Source organism: Cottoperca gobio, chromosome 8 (genome assembly GCF_900634415.1).
Source record: "Cottoperca gobio chromosome 8, fCotGob3.1, whole genome shotgun sequence".
Taxonomy (NCBI): Eukaryota; Metazoa; Chordata; class Actinopteri; order Perciformes; family Bovichtidae; genus Cottoperca; species Cottoperca gobio.
The window spans coordinates 16,919,358-16,941,141 of NC_041362.1; the positions used below are offsets into that span (position 1 = coordinate 16,919,358).

Here is a 21,784-nt window from a genome sequence, read left to right on the forward strand (position 1 = left end):
AACCCTGACTTATGTCTGCCATCAGATCCAATGTCGCGTCTCCACTTTCATCCACAATGAGATATACTGGATGCTGTGCCGTTCTTTTTCTTTATTTGTATTTCTTTACAGACATTCATAGGCCCAGAGGGTCAATCTTTATGACTTTTGGGTAATCCCCCTGACTTCAACTGTATTTCCTTCAGCATGTTGACATTTTTATTTTAAATTGAAATATCTGAACAGCTGTAAAATGGATCGTCATGACATTTTTAACAGACATTCATGGTCCCCAGAGAGTGAATCATAATGAATCTTTGGTGATGGACTGATTTTCCTTTAGTGGCGGCAGCAGGTGGACATTTTAGTTTTTTTATTTCATTTGATTTACATAACATTTGGTTCAGTCAGTTGTGATCCGGTGATCCTTCACTTCCCATATAGTCCCATGATTAGGTCAAAATACTGTTTATGACCAAACTTTAGTGTTATTCAGTAATTGTTAGCATCATAATAAGTTAAACAAAGATGGTGAACATTATACTTGCTAAGCATGTTAGCATGGTGACATTAGCATTTAGCTAAGTACAGCCTCACAGAGCTGCAAGCATGGCTGGCATGAGAATCATATTTCCTTTTTAAGATGCAGTTGAGATTATAATCATTTCATGATGATATCAAGACTGCACACAAATAGCTCTCTGCATTGTGTACTCACAAACCCTGCGTTGTTTCCGTTCGGGTTGCCTTTAAAAGAACATGTGGCAGAGCTTTAACTTGCTACAATAATTATCATAAGACGTTTTATCACCTTTTAGCGTACGCCTTCCTCACCCCTTCTTCTTTCTCTCTCTCTCTCTCTCTCTCTCTCTCCCCCACAGGGAAAGGCAGAGGAGGTGTCCCAGGGAGAGGCGGGTGTACAGTGCGGCGCAGGAGACACAGGAGCAGGAGACTCTGTGGAAGACCTCTCAGAGGACAAGGGGACCCCCAAACGCCTGCACGTCTCAAACATCCCCTTCCGCTTCCGGGACCCTGACCTCAGGCAGATGTTTGGGGTAAGAAAGTTGGGAATGTTGTGGGCCTCGTTTTTAATGGGATCAATAAATCAGTCTAGACACCCCGGGACCTCCATGGAGGGGCGCAGGCTCACGAAGGGTGGGGTTTAAGGAGAGGCGAAACAGTCCAAACTACAACAAAGGAGAAACCCTCATGGGTGTTCTCTTGGTGCTTGAGGGGACGATTGGTCGTTATGCGTGTCAGTGCGTTAGCATGAGTGACCAAGTGAGATGGAAAAAAGGGGACTGAGCAGAGTTTAATGCAAAGCGATGAAAGGAAAAACATGTAAATGTGGGACGTTGTGTAATAGTGACACCTAGTGCTAAGCAGTTGTAACTCAGTGTCAGAAGCTTCTGTGCAGTGATGCCGTCTTAAAAGACCGACGTGCGAGACAACTCAAAGATGTCATTGATTGCTTTCTTTGCTTATGTTTGCTAATTTCTTCCCTCCAATTTATTTGCAGCAATATGGGAAGATTCTGGATGTAGAGATTATTTTCAATGAGAGGGGTTCAAAGGTAAGTTCACAGACGACATGTTGTTCTCTGAAACTACTCCGAGTTCTACTACATCACAGTCCTTCCTCACTGTCGACAGTACTTCTCACTTTGTGATGTGGCATCACTAGCCCACGGGGAATCTCTGTTATGAAACGTATTAGCTCTTAGACGACGTCAGAGTGCACCAAGGTCTAAGGATTCACAGTCTCCTCTCTGCCACAATCCCTTCTGACGTTTCCTCAATTCTTGGAGTCACGTTTTTGTATTTGAAATATGTCGACTAATTGCAATTATGTAAACACACAAAGGCAGAACTAAGACAAAAGGTAACATTTATTATTGCTAAACTTGAAGAAATAAATACTTTTACTAATAAGTTTTTAGTATCAGTGACTTCAAGAATAACAAGTTCAAGTTGTACAACAAATATAAAAAGCCGCCTGTTGCGTGACTTAAGCTAGCTGCCTTATTTATTTCACAGAGCTTTCCTAGAGAAAAGTAACAATAACAACAAAAGTGGCATTCTGTGTGATGTTTCAACGAATCATAATAATGCTTGACTCTGTGTGTAGGCTTACTGTCCATCAGTAGCAATGTCTAGGTTATTGTGTAGAATTTATAATTATTTAATCCATATTTGGAAGTTATGGATCTTTTCAGAATCTTGGAAGATAAGATTCTCGATTCTTATGTCAATCGATTTCCCCCTGACTCACCACCAATCTCTCTAACTTCTGCCGTGTACCACAGGGGTTTGGCTTTGTGACATTTGAGACCAGCGCAGACGCAGAGAGAGCCAGGGAAAAGCTCCACGGCACATTGGTGGAAGGTCGTAAGATTGAGGTAATTTTTCTCGCTCTCTCCCTCGTTCTTTTCTGTCTCCTCTCTGTACTCATAATTCTGCTTGATCGCTGACTGCTAGCTAGCTCCCATCCCCCCTTTAGTGATATGCTCTGATGCAGCCCACTGGTATCCCACTCCCTGGTTCTCTGTCCATTGTGTTTTCATTTCAAAAGACTTATTTCTTCTTCTTTTTTTGATTGTTTTTGTGGTGGGAATGATCGGGGGTGCAAGAACACAACATAAGGCATGCTGGGTCCTTTTCCTCTGCAGCATTTGTTTTCCACACATTAAGCTATTGCCTCTTCACCTCTCCAACTCGGAGCCACACTGATGTTTTTCCCGCAACATTTGAATGATGTTTGTGTAGTTGGCACCGGAGGGCACGAGAGGAACGCAGTGAAAGGATGATGCATGGCAGATTGCTGTCAGATGCTCTTATTTTTCTCCCCTTAGTGTTGAAATCCTTCTGTGTTCCCCTCTCCCGGTGCTGTGGCTAAGTGGTTTTGACAAGCTTATGGCTCCTGGTGCAACAGCAGCATGCTGGGAATCACGGCAACACTGACGCATGTTCACTTTATGGAAGTCTGGATTCTTAAAGATCTGTGCACTTGAGTTTTTGTTTATGTAAAGTCCATGTGTGCGTGTGTGTGTGTGTGTGTGTTAAGGTTGATTTTCTTAAATATTGTTTTTTCTTTCCAACTAAAGCATGCACGTTTCTTTGAAAGCAGTTTTTCTTCTTTATTTTCATCGGGGTGTCAATCAGCCAGTTGTCCATATTGGATCTGTGACCCACATTGCTGTAAACCAGGATTTCTGCATGGGCTTACTGTGGTAGTTTGTGTGGGTGTGGGTGGATGCAAGTCAGTTCCTGCATGATGGATGGATTTGAGTTCTGTACTCTCAGTTCTGCTGCGGTGTGGTCAGGAATGCGAGACAGCCACCTGCATCCACTGGTGCAACATACTTCCTCCGCCACCTCCCACCTTCAGTCAATCAGCAAGCTCAATGGATACTGATGGAGCCAGTTTACCCTGCATCAGTCTTGCCCTTGTGTTCAGTCAACAACCTGTGTTGTCCTTTGCATTGCTGTAACCTGACTCTGTTTCTCTCCCCACATTTTGCATGACATATCAGTCACTCGTATTAATCAGCGAGCAGTTTGTTCCTTGTTTTCAGTCGTCACTTTGCATGTTCCTCTGTTGTACTCCAGTGGTGGTGTTGGGCTGTAGCGAGTCATGCATCAGCTGCATGCTGGGCCAACAACAGGAGTCTGCAGTATCTTTCTGTCTGGTTGTGGTGCATGGGCTTGAAGGAGACAAAAGGCTGCCGTAGGACAAATCGTGGATTTGTGTTTATACATTCTTTCAACTGAGGAGAAAAAGGGCCGCACATTTCTATTTGAGGCAATGCCATGTGGCAGTTCTCCTTTCTTGCAAATGTTGCTGCGTTGCGCTCGCTTTAACCGGTTAAATCATTTCAGAGTTTGTTGAATTATGTTTTTTTTTTAGAAATGAAGAAAAATAACTAATAATCCTATAGTAATTCAGAAACTCTGAAATAAAGGCCTACTGTATACCATGGTTATACATTGTGTGTGTGTGTGTGTGTGTGTGTGTGTGGTGTGTGTGTGTGTGTGTGTGTGTGTGTGTGTGTGTGTGTGTGTGTGTGTGTGTGTGTGTGTGTGTGTGTGTGTGTGTGTGACTGCAGTTCACTGCTCTCCACTGGCATGAGTTTAGATGACGTAGGCTGCATGGTTGGTATTTTAGTGTGGACATTTGTGAGGCAGTACTGCAGACAACTGGATTCTTTTTCTTGCATGTTTATTCTGTACGGCCATTTGTTGAATCAGTTTTTGGCGATGAGACTGTTAACTTGTTCAGTTGGCATGAATTCAGTTGCACTTGGGTGCTCTAGTCTTGCATATTTCTTAGGTTGAAATGTCAGTATATTCTATCTCTATATGGCCCCATTCATCTCCCCACACCTTAGCTCAGGTGTCTCCCCTTCACACATGAGTTACTTTTTCTGTGTGTCTCTCTAGGGAGGCTACCCTGCTGCTGCTGCTGCCGCCGCCGCCGCCTATCGCTACGCCCAGCCAGCAGCCGTAACCGGAGCAACCGCTGCAGCTGCCGCCTACAGTGACAGGTGAGGTCAACACAGGACACACACACACACACACACACACACACACACACACACACACTTGACTGTACAACAGAACTGCAGGCTGTAAAGACGCTCCGTGGCGGTTTTCTTTAGCAGAAGTGAGGATCTTGTAAAGAGGACTCCGAGGCGCAGGATTAATGCATTATGCAACGCTTCATGAGAACAGAGAGACGATACTGCTAATAGAATTCTGCATGTGTACAAGGACATTTATCTTCAGTAGCGCAGCACTAATGGATACACATGGGTGAGATGAGAGTGAAAGACAGACTTTAGTCATCGTGCATGTGAGGAGAAGAAGCAGTGTGACATGTACCTGAATGATTCGTAATAAACTTAATGTTCAACACCAAATCACTTCTGATAATTACTAAACACTGAAACCTGTTTTCCAGTTTTAGTTTTCCAGCAGTGTTTGTTGGGTGTATTTATAGTGTCTCAGAAGGATGTAGCGACATATACGTGCAGGATACTTGGCTGTGATGTTTCATGTTCAACCTTCGCCATGAATTGTGCGATTTGAAGCAATTGCGTCATAGCAACACCTGCAATTTCAAGTCAGATCAAACAATATTGTTTCAGTTGAGTTTCCTACAATGACTGTTAACTGAGAACAGTATTTTCCTTTGTGCCTTTGTATATAAGAAACCACAAAACAGTCAATCCAATACTTTATAATAGTGATATAATCTAAAACTGGGCGCCTCTCTTCTTCGCCCTCTGTTTTGAAGCGGGTTGCATTCCCCCTAACCAACTTCTCGGCAGTTTACGTCTGATGCGTTCCCATGCCAACATACTGGCTGTTCCGAGGTTTAAAGAGACGAGTTCAGAGCTTTGAATCTGCCCGCTCCATCGAGATGACGAGTTGACCTTTCTGCCTGATATCAGGCATAGAGCAGAGCGAAGTAAAAACGATGTCGGGCGATAATGCCGTCTACAGTGCACAGCTTGACGACAGCTTGAGCCCCGCGGCGCCCATCGGCTCCATCGATTTCCACCGGGAAACATTGTTTCACGTCACGATATAATTTCACTGAACTCAAATGTATAACTTCCTGTGTGTTGTGTTTGTGTTGCTAGTTATGGCCGGGTGTACACTACAGATCCCTACCACGGTTTAACTCCAGCTGCTGCTGCTTACGGAGTGGGAGCCATGGTGAGTAAACTCGACACGAGCTCTGCCAAACAACCAGCATTGAACATAAACAAGTTGTATTTTTATAGAGGGGGGGTTAAAGGTTCGGCACTTTCTTTATTGAGAGGGGAAATGGAATACAATGTTTACGCACGGGGTCTGCACATGTAAAGCTCTCCTTTGGATCCACCATAGAACTTTCTTTTGTGTGTCCTCAGCAGGACATTGCACTCACATTGCAAGTGAGTCAAGAAGAAATGAATAAGTGCACATTTGCAGTCGCAATAAATGTATCATTTGTGGATTTAAAGTATAACTGTATATACTACATTTTATCTATAAAGAATCATACATAGCTGTAAGTTCCTTGTTTCCGCTCTGACGTGTTGTCCCTTCTGTCTCTTTCAGGCCAGTTTATACCGGGCAGGATACAGTAGGTTTGCTCCTTACTAAAACCACAAATCCCACCCGAGGAATTTCACATCGCTCCAAAAAACCCTTTTTCAAGCTCTTTGTTTGGCAGCAGCTCCCCTCCATTTCTCTGCAGGCGGACTCTAGTGACAACTCGTGTGTTTCTTTGTTTTTCTGTCTTTTTTCTTTTGTGGCGAGAGAGGTCATTTGCCACATCATCAACTCAAACTCTGTTTTCTGTACTCTGTGTCCGTCGCTGACACGGAAACAACGACTTAAACTGCCAGGAGTGTCTCCCACATAAAACAAAAAGCCAGAGCCTGCTACTTTGAACTACGGGGCAAAATTTAGGACGGTTTTTAAAACACTACGGGACCTGGAAGGAGAGAGACTGCTGTTCCTGTGCCGTCCTGCACACCTTTCCCCCTCTGAACTTACAGTATGTCCACTGCCCTGTAAGCCCTAATCAGACCTATATACACACACTTACTACAAGTATACAGTTTCCTCCACATTTTGCTTTAGTGTTGGCCCACACAGAATGATGCCACCGCACAGCATTACTATAGAAGGTACTTCTGTTTTTAAACACTACATTGACGTAAAGCTACAGCCCCGTGCAGCAGAGACGGACGTCCCTCTGGTTTAACATCGTGGTGTAATAATGAAACTCGGACTACACGATACAGAAGACGTAGGAATTATTCTTGTTGTTTTGTAAAGCTGGAGCACCGAACATTCACCCGGAGGGAACTGGGAGCATCTTGACTGACAGAAACCACTGTTGTCCTGGCAACGACAAACATTGCATGAAAAAAAAATCTTCTTTTTTTCATTCTCCAGCATTTCACGACTCCCCCCCCCCCCCCCCCCCCCCCCCCGAATCTAAAAGGAAACACAAGAAAACAAAATGTAAAAAAAAAAATGTAAAAACGAAAGAAATTCAAAAAAACGTGAAAGTGACGAGGAAAGAAAACAAGTGACTTTGTTTCTGCATTACCTCACTTTTTATTTTATTTAGTTTCGCTGCCATTGATAGGAAGTTGCATAGAAAAGTCGTTATATATTCAGCCATTCATTTGTCCTCATTGCTGTTCTACACATTCTCCACTTATAGCTGTAAACAACACTAAGACGGGACGTGGACAGTTTGAGCCGACCCTGTATGTATTCAGTGCACCTCCCCTCTAAAGGCTCATCCTCGATGTGCTCGTAGCGCTCCTTTCAAAAAAGGACCCGGCCCATTTCTCTCTCCGTCTCCTAAACCCGTCAGACATTCCAGCTGTAGCAGCGAATGAACGGGTCGGACGGACAAACTCACCGAACACACGTGAACTAGATTTAGCAGATTTTGAAGCAGGAACACCCACACAGGGAACTCATCATCCGCCAAATGGGAATCCCTCCTGGCCAATAAGAGATATTTCTGCCTCCAGGCTTCGGGTAGGCCACATTAGAATACATTTGAAACAAAGAGATCGCAGTCATGTAATGAGAATTCATCATTGTTCTATTTATATTCATCCTTTTTAATGTGACAGGACACTACATGATTTTGTCATTTTAAATCCGTCATTATGCTCTCTGGGATTGTTCGGTCCGAGTAGTTTTAAAGTTCTCCTTACCGGTCATAATAACGACTGGCAGCCAGATGGTTTATAGACCAAGTGTCTGTCCTGTATGTATCACATCTCCATATACTCTCACTATGTTGTTATTGCTATTATTTGCCTTTTTTGGTTCCAAAGATTTTCTGAAGAAAAGCACATTTTTGGTCCTGATGTATTTCTTAGTTTTGTGGTTGTTTTCTTTTCTTTTTTGTCGTGCCTTTACTTTTATTATATATATATATATTTCTTTATTTTTCAGTCCAGTGTTGAAACAGCACCCTGAGAAATGTCATTGAAGCAGCGTCTACGAAAAGACAGAGGACACATTTATAAGGTTGCCGCAGTTTTGGGAATTCTGACCCACAAATACAACAAAATTGAATCCAGTCCACACACTCATTTTCTTTTTTGTTAACACATGAAACACGCTGTCGATGCAGAGCTGTTGGCTGCAGACAAGGGAAATCAGAGCAGACGGAGTCATGAGGGATATGCAGAAAGACGGAGCAGATCTTTTGGATTGCTTTTGCCATTAGGGCCAAATTACAGGCAAAGTAAATGGAGGGAAACGTCCACACAATGTCCAAAGTGCCCCGTAGCCCAGCAGTGGCCACCTTTTTCGAACAACGAAGCAATGTGTGGGTGGTTAGCGGAGGGATATTGTGATGGTGAACGTGAGAAGCTGAGCCATTAATCATTAGCTGACAGGATAACAACGTCCCCAGCTGTTTTCTTATTTCAGAGGGTACAGTGCGAGGAGGGGAAATGTTTTTGTATGATTGTGAAAACTGTGTGCAGTAGGTCCAATGAGTATTTTTGACGCGCATTACCTCCTTTTTTTTTTTTTTTTTTTCTTTTTTTTGTCTTTATTATTCCTTACAAGTATTATCAGAAGTGTTGCTATGCATGCTTTTGTGAGAGAGGAAGGATTGTCAAGTCAGAGAAATCTTTTTTCATTTGTGCATGAATTCAAATCATAGTGCTGGAGGAGGAAGATCAGGAGGAGGAGGATGGGGGGTGTTTACAAAGCAGGAGGAGGAGAGAACTCTGTTGTGTGATGCGAGGGGACGGGAGTAAAGGTCTGGTGGAGAGTCTCTGGGTGGGGAAGGGGAGAAGCAAGTTGCTTTATTGAAGCAGATTTGGTCCGCTTCAATAATCCAGGTTATCGCTGCTCTGTGCCTCTGTGGTCGCCGTGGTAATCACCAGCCTTATCGCATGTGTAAAGTTTAATTTGGTGCGTCTGGACCCCTGTGGTTCCCTCAGAAACTAACATTAACGACCACCTCGTGATAATTCGGCTTTGAGATCATCTCTGTAAAGATGAGGCTGGTGATGTGGCTGCAGCTGCTGCAGAGATGCTCATTTAGCAACATCTCCACCTCGCTCATCCGGTTGGCAGAAAAAGCGGTGCATTGAGGTTGGTGTAATGGTTATTGAGCAGCCACTGTGGTGCAGCTGCGGGTGGCGTTTGCTTGTTTTTGTCTCTTCTAATTGGGAGTAAATCTGATTTGGAAGGCTGCAGAAATGAGCGCAGAGGTGCATGCTGGGACAAGCAGGAGTTCTCCTCGGCCGCTGACCCCGACTCCCCTGCACTGTGCTCAAGTCAACCCAGTGGGAGGGTTTTTTTGTACAGGGATTTCATAAATGAGTTTGAATTGCATGTGGATTTTTTTTTGTAACGTCACATGCTCTTAAAAGCTCATTGTTTTCCAATAAGTGACATGTATTTTCTCACAATGTTTTATTTTGCCATCCTTGTGTCTGCCTTCTGTTTATTCTCTCCATTATTATTGAATGTATATAATAAATAAACTGTTTGGTTTTTATACTGGTCTGTGAATACTTATTACATATATACTTTTCTCAGGTTATTAAAGGGCCCCAAAATCAAAAATTCATATGTTCCCTCTTACCTGGAGTGCTATTGAGAGTGTCGAGTATCGCCCGTAGAGATGTCTGCGCAGTGATACGGTTGGTGGCTGTAGTTCGGTAGAAAGAAAATAGTTCCTACATGAAACTGCTCACAACAAGTTCTGTGGATTATCTTCAGTAACCGGGTCATGAGTTCTATAAAGAGACATTACTGTTGAGTTTTTCAAATGTATTTTTGTTGCTTTGAGCTCCACAAGCCGAGAGCATCTAGTTCCATTATATTGAGAGAAGACAGACATCTGTACAGCTGATATCTCCAACACTCTGCAACTCACACCAAAACAATCTACATTGATAAACAGCACTACAGGTAAGAGGACACATACGTATATTTGATTTTGGGTTGAACTTGCTTTCACATTGTGCACCAGAGCCTTCGTATAATAGTTATCAGGAGGTGATGGAGCACACTCCCAGATATGTGTCTTTGATTCTGGAGCTGGTAACCACTACGACATTTCCTTCCCACGATTGTGTAAGGCTTATCATTTTCTTTCCAGTGTTTGGCTGCAATGAGGTTATCCAATCAGGAGAGAGGCCGCTTTGAATAGACACCCGAAAAGAGATAAAGCTGTTTCTGATTAAACATGATACAGGAGGTGAGAGGAATGCTGCAACCTTATGATTACAGGCTAACCAAGACCCACGTCTCACACTGTGCACACTTTTCAAACAGCCAGTGCGAGTCAGATGATTGATGGAGAATAACACCGCTCGGCCGGGTTTCATTGACCAAATTCTACTGCGCGATAAACTCTTGTGCCACCTCGAACTTTCCATCGCTGCCAAGGGTGGGGGACAATCTGGAACAATCTTTAATTGCATCTGGAGTTAATGGCCGTAAATGGGTTGGATGAGGCGGGAAACCTCATATCCCTGCTAATTGCTCTAATGCACAAGAGGCCTATTGCCAATTTGATGGCATGCTCTCTCTGAGTAATTGAAGTTGAGTTAATTGGAAGAATAGATTGAAGGCCGTCGGATAAGAGGGAGGAGGGGGGGGGGGGGGTGAAGATGGTATCTATTGAAGTGAGGAATTGACCTTTTGTGTGGGTGGCAGTCACTGCAGGGCCACTGTGGGAGAAACATAAGACAGAATCTGTCTGAAACTATTAATATTGATTGAGTTTAATTAATATTATATAGTATTTATTGTGAAAATGATATCATAGGAATGATGTATTAAATAGTATCATACTGCCACGTTTACTAAAACACTTTTTCTTTCAGACGGTTTAAGTTTGTCAGTCCCTTCTGACGAGTTCAGTCTTAGCACGCCTAAACACTGCCCCCTGGTGGCCAGACTCTGGTACCGCATCTGTGGTTGAGCCTCCAGTGTGCAGCAGGCATGGCACTGAATGTGGCTGAGAGAGTAATTGATTTCTTGACGTGCCATCTGTGCAGAGTGGGGGAAGCAAAGGTTTAAGAATATGACGGACACATGTTTTATGTATGAACATTTTATTGAGCATGTATAGAAAATCATAAGAGTATGTATTGCTGGACACCCTGTATACCTCGTATCTTTCTATTCACACAGAACACATTGTTTCTCGGTGCAGCAGCACCAACAGATCCCAGCGACTGTAATGTAACTTTGAATGTGAAGATGTTAATCAGTGATGGCACGAGCCTCCGCACAGGTCCACTGTCCTGTCCTCCTGTCTTGTCTCATCTAATTTCCTCTCATCCCTCCACTCTACCGTTCAATGCCTCTGCTCCGCTCAGCAGTTTGGCACCTTCAGAGATGCAGTTTCACACCTCCTCTACCTCCTCAGGGCTTTACCATCTCAGAGCAGCACACTCGCACAAACATACCATCATAAAGAAGCCCGAAGAAGCATTTGTGTTGTGGATTTCCCGCCAGAATTAAGCTGAATCCCATCCATGATGAAACTGGAGCAGATTCAGAGTCATTTTGCTGAGTCTCTTTCTTCTTTTTGGGACTGAGGACTTTACATCCCACTGGCACATTAAAAAAAAAAACCATTTCTTATAACACTAAAGGAAAAATATTTACATTCAAGAAAATGATACACAGAAAAACACACTTTTGTGCCAAGTACTTTAAATCATTCAATCAATCAATTACTCACCCCGTGTTACCTTGAATTATTGCCTTTACGGTGAATGAAGTGTCAAAAAACTAAGAAAATACTTAATGAATTAAAGTGAAAGGGAGCCACGTTTAACAGCAAAGCACTCACACGGAGGAGTAGTGCGCCTGCGCCACCGTGACAGTTTGTAAACTGATGTTTTGATATAAATTTGCTGTGGTTAAATGTGGCCCCCATTAACTTCCATTCATCAAATATGTTCTCAATTTTTGATTCTTTGTTCACTGTGTAGGCATGCCAGAGAACTTCTTCAAGAATGTGTGAGTAATTGATGTACAACTGATCATTTTGGGGGAGAAGTATTCCTTTGAGCACAGATCAGTGCATGAGTTGGATCACCCTCGACTCTGGCTTTAATATAGATCAGTTTATGTGCACGTGTGTGTGAGAACCAGACATGAGAAGGATTGCATTCAATATTCATCATAAGGTTCCAGGTAGTTGGTGGTCTGCGGGCGAGGAATGGTGTAATCTTTGTCAGGGTCGATGTCCTGAAACACACACAGAAATATAGAATCACACGTTCATCGTGTCACTGCAGTTAACGCCTTTGATAAACTGTGCTTTCGATAACCTTACAGTGTGACTTGGCGTTAATCGCCTGCAGTAGTGAAAGGTCACGGTGTTTAATTGCAGAGTGTGTGAAGTCCGATTGTCAATCCTAATGGTTTATTACTCACTGTCATGGAGAATCCAGACTCGTAGGGTGATCGCAGCGATTGCTCGGCCGGCCTGCCTGAGGGGAGATGATGCAGCTCGCTAATTATCGGTTCATTAGCCTATATACTGTTCATCATAAAGGCTCACAGTGAGCGCAGAGCTGACTGCTCGTGGAATACATTTTGTAATGTTGGACATCGGCTCCATATTTAATTCTGGCTTGTAGTAATAGTTCTGCTGTCAGAGAATGTGGGATTGCAGCCCTTGTAGAGTAGCAAAGGGTTTCATAATTTAGTTGTTGCTTTTTGACTAAAAGGAGCTTAAAGCAAGACTGAAATAATACATATTCCCTTTACAAACGAAAAGTTGAATTCATAAGCAGCCTCACTTGGTCTGGTATGACTACTAGCTTATAGCGGCTAATGTTAGCTAACGTTAGCAAACTTCAGATGGATGTTGCTGTTACTGACATTAAAGTCGGTCTAACTTCAGAACGTCTCTCTAGTTGTGCTACAGTTTGTCATTTACTTTTATTACACAGTAGTCACTTTCCACAGAAAAAGTAACATAGTCTCGCTTTAGTGATTTAGTAGTTGGGTTTCACTCCCATCAGGTTACATGTCAGTTTGTCATCATTGAAGAAAAGTCATTTTTAAGAAACGGTGCCAAAAGGTAGTCTGTTATGCTCTGCTTCTGCTTAAATGTGAATATTTATTTGTATTATTTTTCCTCTGTGGTAGTAAATTAAATATTTTCGGTTTTCGACTTTTGGTTCTGACCCATTCTTGGAATCTATCGACTATCAGTTTGGTGACGATTCAGCCTCCAGTTCCAATGTAACCAGGGGATACCAGGGCACAGACTTCCTCTTCTGTGCGCTGTTCTTTGTTTACAGTCCGATTAGCAACTTGAGAGTCCAAGTAGAGAGACGAGAACTTTGGCTATACAGACATTTGCATATGAATGCAGATAAAAAAAAATGTATTTAAACAAAATCATGGTCAGATGATAGCAGATGGGTTCCGATATTGCACTGGAGCCAATGTCTTCCACCTCTTCTGCTCTCCACACAGACTGTTAAGCTGCAATCGACCAAAGCCCACTCAAACGTAATTTGTCAATACTGCTCAAACTTCAAACAGAACCCAGAACGCTTCTGATACCAACATCTTGTCCCAGATCCTGCATTCATAAGAATCTGTTTATAGAGCAATGTGAAGATGTCACCTTGTTGTGGGGATTTTGTCCTATTTTATGATATTTTAGAGACCAAAATGAAATGAAATGATTGATCAATTAGGAAATTAATTCTTTGTGTTTGACTAACGCAGAGTTTCTCACCTGTTCTGTTCTCGCTTTCACTGTCAAAGCTTCCGTTTTCTCTACCTCTCTTCGGGCTGGCCAGTCCTGGGATATCAGCACTGGGGCTGGTCCAGCCTGCAAAGCTCAGTGGGATGTCTTTGGACTTGGCCTCGCCCCTGCAGAAGAAGGCGATCTGGGAAAACCCGTGCCCCATCAGTAACACCCAGCCGTTTGCCACCAATGCGATGCAAATCACTGGGTCGTTCCATTGCGGCCGACGGCCCACCTCGCGGTTTCCCCTGATGAGCATGGTGATCCACACCACCCAGATGGAGGCGGAGAGCAGCAGTGTGAGGCAGAGCAGTGTGGCCTGTGCTTGGCTCTGTTGGCGGACTGCCCCGGTGTAGCCGTAGCTGTATGTGGAGCAGGAGCGGCACAGGAAGTTCAGGGAGATGATCAAGCTGATAGCCAGCAGGCACAGCACGTAGATCTGTTGCATGACAAATTCCTTCTCGCTGTATGCACAAGGTTTGTTATCCCTGACCAACACTACGATCAGCCACTGGGTAGAGATTATAACCTGCACGGTGAAGAGCCCCAGGGCCAGGGCGGGCTCCCCCCAGCCCCGCGCCGCTGCGAAGCCCAGCAGAGCCAGGCAGTGAGCCAGCAGGCAGGAGAATGCGAGGGAGAAGAGCACACTAAAGAGGAAGATCCTGGTGGGGCAGGTCTGAGGGGTGAGTTGGATGATGAAGGAGAAGGTGATGGCAAAGATCCCAGCTGTGGCTAACAGGAACATGGACATGCAGGCCACCGTGCCCCCGATGCTGCTGTGCTGGGCCCTTGCAGAAGTACAGAGCCACATGGACCAGAGCAGCAGGCCGATGAGCAGAAACATGCTGAACAGGAAGCCTGAGGAGGCCAGGGTCTCCAGAACAATACCCCATGTTGCCCGGCGGTCACACAGGTACCGATAGATGGGGTTCAGTCCTTTGCCGCAGCCCGGCACGCGCTTCAAGGAAGTATCATTTGAGGAAGGAGAGGAAATGGTTGTGGTGTTGAGTGAGCTGCTGTTGGTTGACTGGCAGAGACAGGTGAGAGGGACACAGAGGAGGAGGAGGAGGGGGAACAGGGATTTGTGCTTCCCGGATAAAAAGGCCATATTCATTTCCGAAATCCACTTCGGGATTCAGTCCGTCCTTTTAAGTGTCCTTTGATATTGAAGATCTTTTTCCTTTAAACAAAAAGAACAAAATCAAATCGAAGTACAAGTTTCCTTAAAAGCACAACATGTAATCTTCTGCACATGAGGGTCCCTCAATCAAAACAACAACAAAAGACAGAGTTTGATGGTGTCGTGAAGTAGCGTGGGATCATGGGAGTTGTTGTCTTTAGCACCGTTGCGGTCAGCTTCTCCCAGTTAGGATTCCTTCATTTTTTATCTTTCAGGAGGTCAGGTGACCTCTCTGGTCACCTGACCTCCTGACCTCCAAAATCAGTGTTTCTGCTTTACTGTTCGGATTCCACTGACATTTGAACTTGTTTCTCTGATTACTTAAGATCCAAAACATCCAATGACTAAAATATTTCATCCAGTTAAAATACATAGTTAAGAAATTACCCAGATTTAAAAGTAATTATCATAAAAATGTGGCTTAAAAATTGATACAAAGTAAATTAAAGACAGCTTCTAGCAGACAACCACAACACTGACGCATGCGCAAAGGGAATTGTTGCATTTACAGGCGGCCAAATGAAATGAACTGTTGTTTTTGATAAAAATTGCAGATTTCTCTAGGTTTGAAATTTGAAGTAAGTAATGCAGAAATGTTATATATACTGTATATACATATAAGCACAATAACAACGCCTTGACTGACGAGAAACAAAACAAGCAGGATGAAATGGACGACAGGATTAAACTGAGGTCACAGCGTGGAAAAGGACAGAGCGGATTGACAGCAGGAGGAGGGAGCACATAAACATGCCAGAACAAGGCAGAGTGTGTTAGACCGGGCTGACAAGGGAGGAAAAACAACTACATGGAGGTGAGGCTGGGAAAGAGCAGCAGACAGGAAAGGTATAACTATTCTGCTACATCAGCTCATAAAACTGCAGCAGACAGACGGGGATACACACAGACGGGGGGGTAGCTGATGGCTGATTGCCACTTCCTCCAGCCTGTAACAGAGCCTTTGTTTCAGAGAATCAAAGATGACCTTTAGTAGGATTATCACTCGATAAATATGACTCGACTTTGCCCGTACACTGGCCTTCATTTGTATAGTATAGAGATTATACACTGGTGGGAAGATTTGTAAAACAATGGCTTGAAAGCACACCACTTAATGGGATTATTTCCATGTTCTATGGCTTTGATCAGCTGATTGTAATGTCCTTTTATGATGATTTGTAGCCAAATATAAAAGCTGTTATTCAGCTATGTTACTCAGTATTATAAGCAAAATAGATGTAGATCTTTAATAATAATAAAAACTATTAAAGCTACATTTCACAATAAGAGCCCTCTTTCAAAGCAGGACACAACCTTTATAAAAACAACATTTTTGGAACTTACCTTCTATCTTTGGTAAATGTGAGATGAAACACTTCTAAATCCAACTCCAAAAGTCTTGATTTAAAGTTTGGCTGGAGGTGTTGCAATAAACGGTTGCTTAATGCGCCTCCTATCCTAATGATGTTCCCATATCTCTGCCAGTCCGAGGTAACAGGAAGAGTACAAGAGGAGGAAGAGGGGGAAGCGATGGAGTCGCTGAGGTCTGAAGGGAGAAAAGATTGTTTTCACCTGACATTAACAGGTTGGGCAGAGAAACCTGCACCCCTACTCGTACCTCCCTGTCAGACCCCTCCTATCTCTGTGTCCCTCCCTCAGAATAAAGGTGGGGCTCACACACCTGGAAGTGATGATGCACACAACACTCACAGGGAGGGAGAGTTCACCCCTCCCTAGTTATGAATCCAATTTCCCATAAGAATTTGCATCCTTTTTTAGATAACCAGAGTGTGTTGAGCGAGTGCAGTGTGAGATATTCATGTGAGACACATGATCAGAGGCTTGTTGTTGTAATGGAGTTCAGTTGAGAGTCCAACTGACTTATCCTCCTCGGGGTTCACACCAGGACCGGCCGTCACCTTGGTTACTGCTAAATCACAGCAACAACATTTGGATTAGGTGAGTTAGCCCCAGGTGGAGTTGCATCAGGAAGAGAGAGTGCTTTCAACTGTTGTCTTTTACAAGCCCATACGTAACACCTCAGCTCATGCCTGTACAAGCAGAACTTTCAGGGTGTGTCTGGTTGAAACTTTAGTCACTCGCTAACTGTAAACTCCAGTCGTGTAAAACACAACTTTCTAATCATCAAGCTGCAGGAGCAGAATGTATGCACACATGTGTGTGTGTGTGTGTATATAGTAGGTAACAGCACATCATGTCTTATCCACTGAATGTTTCAAACCTAATGTCTCCCTGAGGTGTCACCTAATGCCAGAGGAATTCAAGCATGACATCATTTATTTTAACAATCCCACACGATACCCTGTCACTGTCATTATGTCGGGCTGAAATGAGAAGAAGTGAACAGATTCTCAGGCACGCCGTGCTGATAGCAGGTCATTATTTTGAAAGAGAAACCATAGCAACGCAAGTGTTTAGGAAAATGTGTTGATGGATAACACTAGCCGTGTTTGTCAAGTGAATTTTAAATAAACTTTTGAAATGTCGCAAAAAAAAGAAATGCAAATTTGGCGACTTCTATCAACTGGTTTGGAGCGAATAAACCCGGCTTCATGCAGTTTCAGCAGAAGTCGCGGTTTCAGCTACACATGCTTTAAAATGGGCTTAAAAATATGTGAATGGAAACACAGTGTTAAATGATGTTGGCAGAAGCCATGTGGTAGTGTTTAGCAATGGGACCATAAATTGTTTACTGAGCTCATAAATCAAGTGTGAGGTCGGCTCCTTTTCTCACACACTTCTATACAATGTGACCAAACAGTGAAGTCGCCCCTGCTGGCTATTAGAAAGATTACAGGTTCCTGGTTTGGGTTAAAAAACTATGTCCATGTTTGTTATGCAACATAACGTTACTTAAATGATGTCACTTTGCTTACGTAGCCTACTTGGTTAAAATAACTTAACATCGACTTTTGGTTTCTCACGGGACACTAACTCGGGTGTCCTGGGTGAAAGTCCCGTGTTTGTTTGTCCCATCCCCCCTCCCCTCCTGCTTCATATCATGTCACTGGACCTCATCTTTTGGTCCCGGTATAATTACTACGGCCACTAGAGGTAGTCGTCGTGGAGCAACCACATGAAGAGATAACGGTATTCTGAACCTACTCGTAGACTAAAGCGGTTGTTTCCACATCAGGATGTATTGTAATAACCTTGGTGACCCTTAAACCTTTCAGAGCACCATCACCAGGTCAAAAGTTCAATTTCCTCTTTCAGTGGTTCATGGCTTTCCCATCAGCCTCAGCTGTGAGCTGTGTTCAGTGCTAATTAGCCAATGTTAGCATGCTAACATGCTAACATGGTGAACATGATAAATAAAGCATGTTAGCTTTGTCATTGTGAGCGTGTTGATGTTAGCATTTAGCTCAAAGCCCTGCTGTTTCTAAACACAGCCTCACAGAGCTGCTAGCACGGCTCTAGACTCTTATATATGAGATATATTCATGAGTAGAAAAGGATTATATCATTCTATATACGAGAATATAATATATCATGAATCATAAGCTCCAGGACTTACTGTTGTACTATAGTAAGGAGTTTTATTTATGAGCTCCTTACTTACTTTTGTACTTAGTACCAGATCTCACTTATTTTTCTTTGGGAGATTAGAAAGAACAGTTTCCTGTTAATACAATTTCTTGTTGTTTTCCTTTTCCACCAAAGAGCCTCATGGGAGTGGGTTGATGTCAGGAAGCCTTAAAATGAGCGGTAATTATTATTAGATGTACTCCGACAGCAATGTAGTTATGACACGGAAGGAAATGTCATCAATTTAAGTTAGAAGACTGCTGGGAAATGTTATTTAGATGTCATCCGAGGTGCGTATTAGTGATATCATGATTGTTTCCCTTTGTTGGACATGTTGTTGCTTGTGATTCATTTAAAACCTGCCATATGTTTTTCATCTTTATTAGGTGTTCCAGGAGAAAAAAAGAGACGAACAACATGAGTACTTAAAATATTCTCATTTTACTGCAGCTATCATGACCTACCAGTTCACAGTACATTCTCTGTGGCATTGTGCTTGCAATACAAAACAAACAGTACATGCCTTGTGTTTGCTCTAAGGAGGGATATGGGTTCAGATAGCAGCAAGGAGAGAGATGGGATAAAAGGGAGTTCATCCTCCATGATCACGTGAAAAGTGCATTGTAGTTTTCATCGTTACAGCATATTGCACGCTCTCCTTGCATCCCCTGGTGTTCACTGTAACCTTGTGTGCACAAGGAGTAGAAAATACAATGCAAAATAAAAGCGATTGGAAGTACAAAAGGTACGATGGAAGTTCAAGGTCAAAAGGTTCAACGCTGAGAACAAAATATTTACATTTTCATAGACAGCTAGAAGAAAATTCAAGCTAGTAATAACTAGTGGTTTGCTTGCGTCCATTGCCGGAGGTGAGGAGGGGGAGAAGTCGGAAAATACGATGGATGAAGGGAACAAGGTAGGTAGAGTTATTTTTTCTCGTCTTCTCATTTCAAGTATATATAATATAAACCGTATCATATAATAATATAAAAATAACACCATTATTATGCTTTTTTTATCCACTTAGTGGAGCCAAGCATGAGGTAGTTAGACGAGAGGACATTAGGGGGTTCGCTGGAAGCCTTATCGTGGCCGAGCGGGGATGCAGGGAAGGCAGGGCGCAGAGGATTAGACAGAAGAGACGTGCAGGCAGGCAAGGAAGGCAGGAGGCAGTAGGTTTAGATGATGCCATATTTGGCCAAGTCGCTGAGCTCCATGTCGCCGAAGGCTTCCCATGGGCACACCACTGTGATGTCTGTGCCAAGACCCTCCATGCCGGGGATATCGTCACCAAAGCTGGAGGAGAGAAAACAAAGAGGTCATTGACTCTGTTTTGATTGTTTGCACGTACTGTATGTGTAAATATAAATCTTTTGTTACCCCTTCTGGCCTGGCTTTGGGGCCTTGCTCTTGAATGTACGGGTCTGCCTCTGCTTGAATTTGGGTGGTCCCTTCTTGGGCGTGGTGGGGCCCACTGTTGCACTAGGGGCCAGGGCGCTTCCTGCAGGGGGGGCGGCGTTCATTTCTGCTGAGGGTCTCTAAAAGACAGAAGGCATTTTTTGTGTCACAACAGAGATTTCTTCTTCCTCTAGTCCCCTCTTTCTCTCTCTGCTGCCCTCTGCTAATCCTGTTTCCTCTCAATGCCAATCAGTGGAGATTATGCAGATTACTTCGAACAGCCAGATTAGTTCTAATCCCGCTGTGATCCGCAGCAGACTAATTGCCCTTCCTGAACAACAACCGACTTTTCAACTCAGACACCCATTCGACTGATGATGTTTGCTTTAAGATACTGATACTGAAATGACTAACTATTACAGTCGCATCATGGGCATCTATTTCTCTTGCTAGCCCAGTGAGGCTGCATCAATCAGTAAGTCTGTCATTGTTTCTTCCTGTTCTTTGACCTGCCAGTCTCTTGAACAAATCGTCCCTGTCTGACCTTCTTGTCCTTATCTCCAACTGATCTGAATCAGTATCCCGCCTGAGCTCCATTTCTCTTCCTCTGATCGCTGACCCTGGTAATCCTGTTATAACAATTTGACAGCGGTGGAAAACACCCTGCTGTAACTCAAATATATGCGCCACCTGCATCAGCGGCAGCAGATCTAGATTGCCTGTAGTGTGTATAAAGTATAAAGGCTCCCCTGCTCTCATGATGCTGCCCAACATGATGTCAGCCATCTGTTGCTGTGATCATTGCCCCTAAAGTCAATCCTCTTTACGCTGCGGCATTAGAAAACACACACCTGTCCCCTCCTTTCAGTTTCTACTCATGCCTTTCTTTGCTTTTGTTCTTTTTAAAGTATTGCATTGAATGAATGCATTTGATTATATCTATACTTCAACCTACAATTTTTATCCAGTTATTAGCCATTTAATGTGCAACACCATTATTCTTATTCTTTCTTCTTCTTCTTCACTTCATTCTTTCAAACTGCACTTGTACCAGTTTACAGTTTTAGCCATCCTGAGTGCCGACTCATTTGACCTATAACCAGTCCACAGGTAGCTACATTTACCTTGGAAACATTATAAACAAAGCTGTTTTAATTAAGGTAGATTGTACATTTTTTAAATGACTCTAGTAAGGTTGTTCTTACCTGTTGTCACAGATATCCCAAGAGGCCACCGCCGATCTCCGCTCAGAGAAAGTGCTTTGTTCTTCTTCTTGAGTTTGTGAAGTGTCATCCCGTGCTGTGCCCTTTTATCTTCACCTCTAATCCCCACATCGTCCTCTTTCCAGTCACATGGGCCCAGAAAAGGGTCAAACCTTTTCACCAAAGCCAGCGTCTTCTCCCCTCCACCCCTCCCCTCCTTTCCCCTACCCTAATTGTCTTTATTCCCATCACCCAATTTACTGGGTAGATAATGTCAAGGATTAATCTGGAAGGATTTGATCAGGCTTATCCCTCTAAACCCCAGGACGCCTGCATTCAGCTTTGCTGTGAGGCGACAACCTGCTTGTGTTTCATGTCCATGTGAGATGCTGTTTGCACGTGTGGGATTAGATTACATTTATAATGTGAAAGAATATAGTTTCTTATGACTAAAACAAACAAAAAGAAGCTCAATACAAGCAGAAGAGCTGCCGGACATCTGAAGATGTGAAAATGTTGTTATTGTCCTACCAAAAAGTGTAGGTATCCTCCCCTTCAGTTGAAGCTTTAGGTACACCTCATTTTGTAAGTATATTCCTTGTATGTGAAAATCTACTTGGCACTAAACCGGATTCTGATTCTGAAGAAACATTTCTTCCACATTAGAGGTAATTACACGTCTGTATCTATGACA

General features: G+C 43.3%; 3 protein-coding genes across 3 annotated transcripts in view; 1 reads left to right on the forward strand and 2 right to left on the reverse strand.

Annotated features, from left to right (window-relative positions):
- LOC115011824 (RNA binding protein fox-1 homolog 2-like) overlaps nucleotides 1-9,525 on the forward strand; it is a 31,895-nt gene extending 22,370 nt beyond the window's left edge. The window contains exons 4-9 of the mRNA XM_029437056.1: nucleotides 861-1,034; nucleotides 1,499-1,552; nucleotides 2,285-2,377; nucleotides 4,419-4,522; nucleotides 5,624-5,699; nucleotides 6,087-9,525. Coding sequence (XP_029292916.1) covers nucleotides 861-1,034; nucleotides 1,499-1,552; nucleotides 2,285-2,377; nucleotides 4,419-4,522; nucleotides 5,624-5,699; nucleotides 6,087-6,131 — 546 coding nt within the window. The 3' untranslated portion in view covers nucleotides 6,132-9,525. The remainder of the gene's footprint in view (nucleotides 1-860; nucleotides 1,035-1,498; nucleotides 1,553-2,284; nucleotides 2,378-4,418; nucleotides 4,523-5,623; nucleotides 5,700-6,086) is intronic.
- A 2,604-nt stretch (nucleotides 9,526-12,129) lies between these two features.
- Nucleotides 12,130-18,981, reverse strand: LOC115011825 (G-protein coupled receptor family C group 5 member D). Its single transcript, XM_029437057.1, has 4 exons — nucleotides 18,955-18,981; nucleotides 13,750-14,887; nucleotides 12,429-12,484; nucleotides 12,130-12,239 (listed from the first exon to the last, which is right to left on the reverse strand). Exons 1-4 carry the CDS (start codon nucleotides 18,979-18,981, stop codon nucleotides 12,162-12,164), a joined length of 1,299 nt encoding a protein of 432 aa, XP_029292917.1. The 3' UTR covers nucleotides 12,130-12,161.
- Nucleotides 18,982-19,668: 687 nt separating this feature from the next.
- Nucleotides 19,669-20,013, reverse strand: pde6hb (phosphodiesterase 6H, cGMP-specific, cone, gamma, paralog b). The gene is made up of 2 exons (XM_029438284.1): nucleotides 19,871-20,013; nucleotides 19,669-19,786 (listed from the first exon to the last, which is right to left on the reverse strand). Exons 1-2 carry the CDS (start codon nucleotides 20,011-20,013, stop codon nucleotides 19,669-19,671), a joined length of 261 nt encoding a protein of 86 aa, XP_029294144.1.
- Between the last annotated feature and the right edge of the window lie 1,771 nt (nucleotides 20,014-21,784).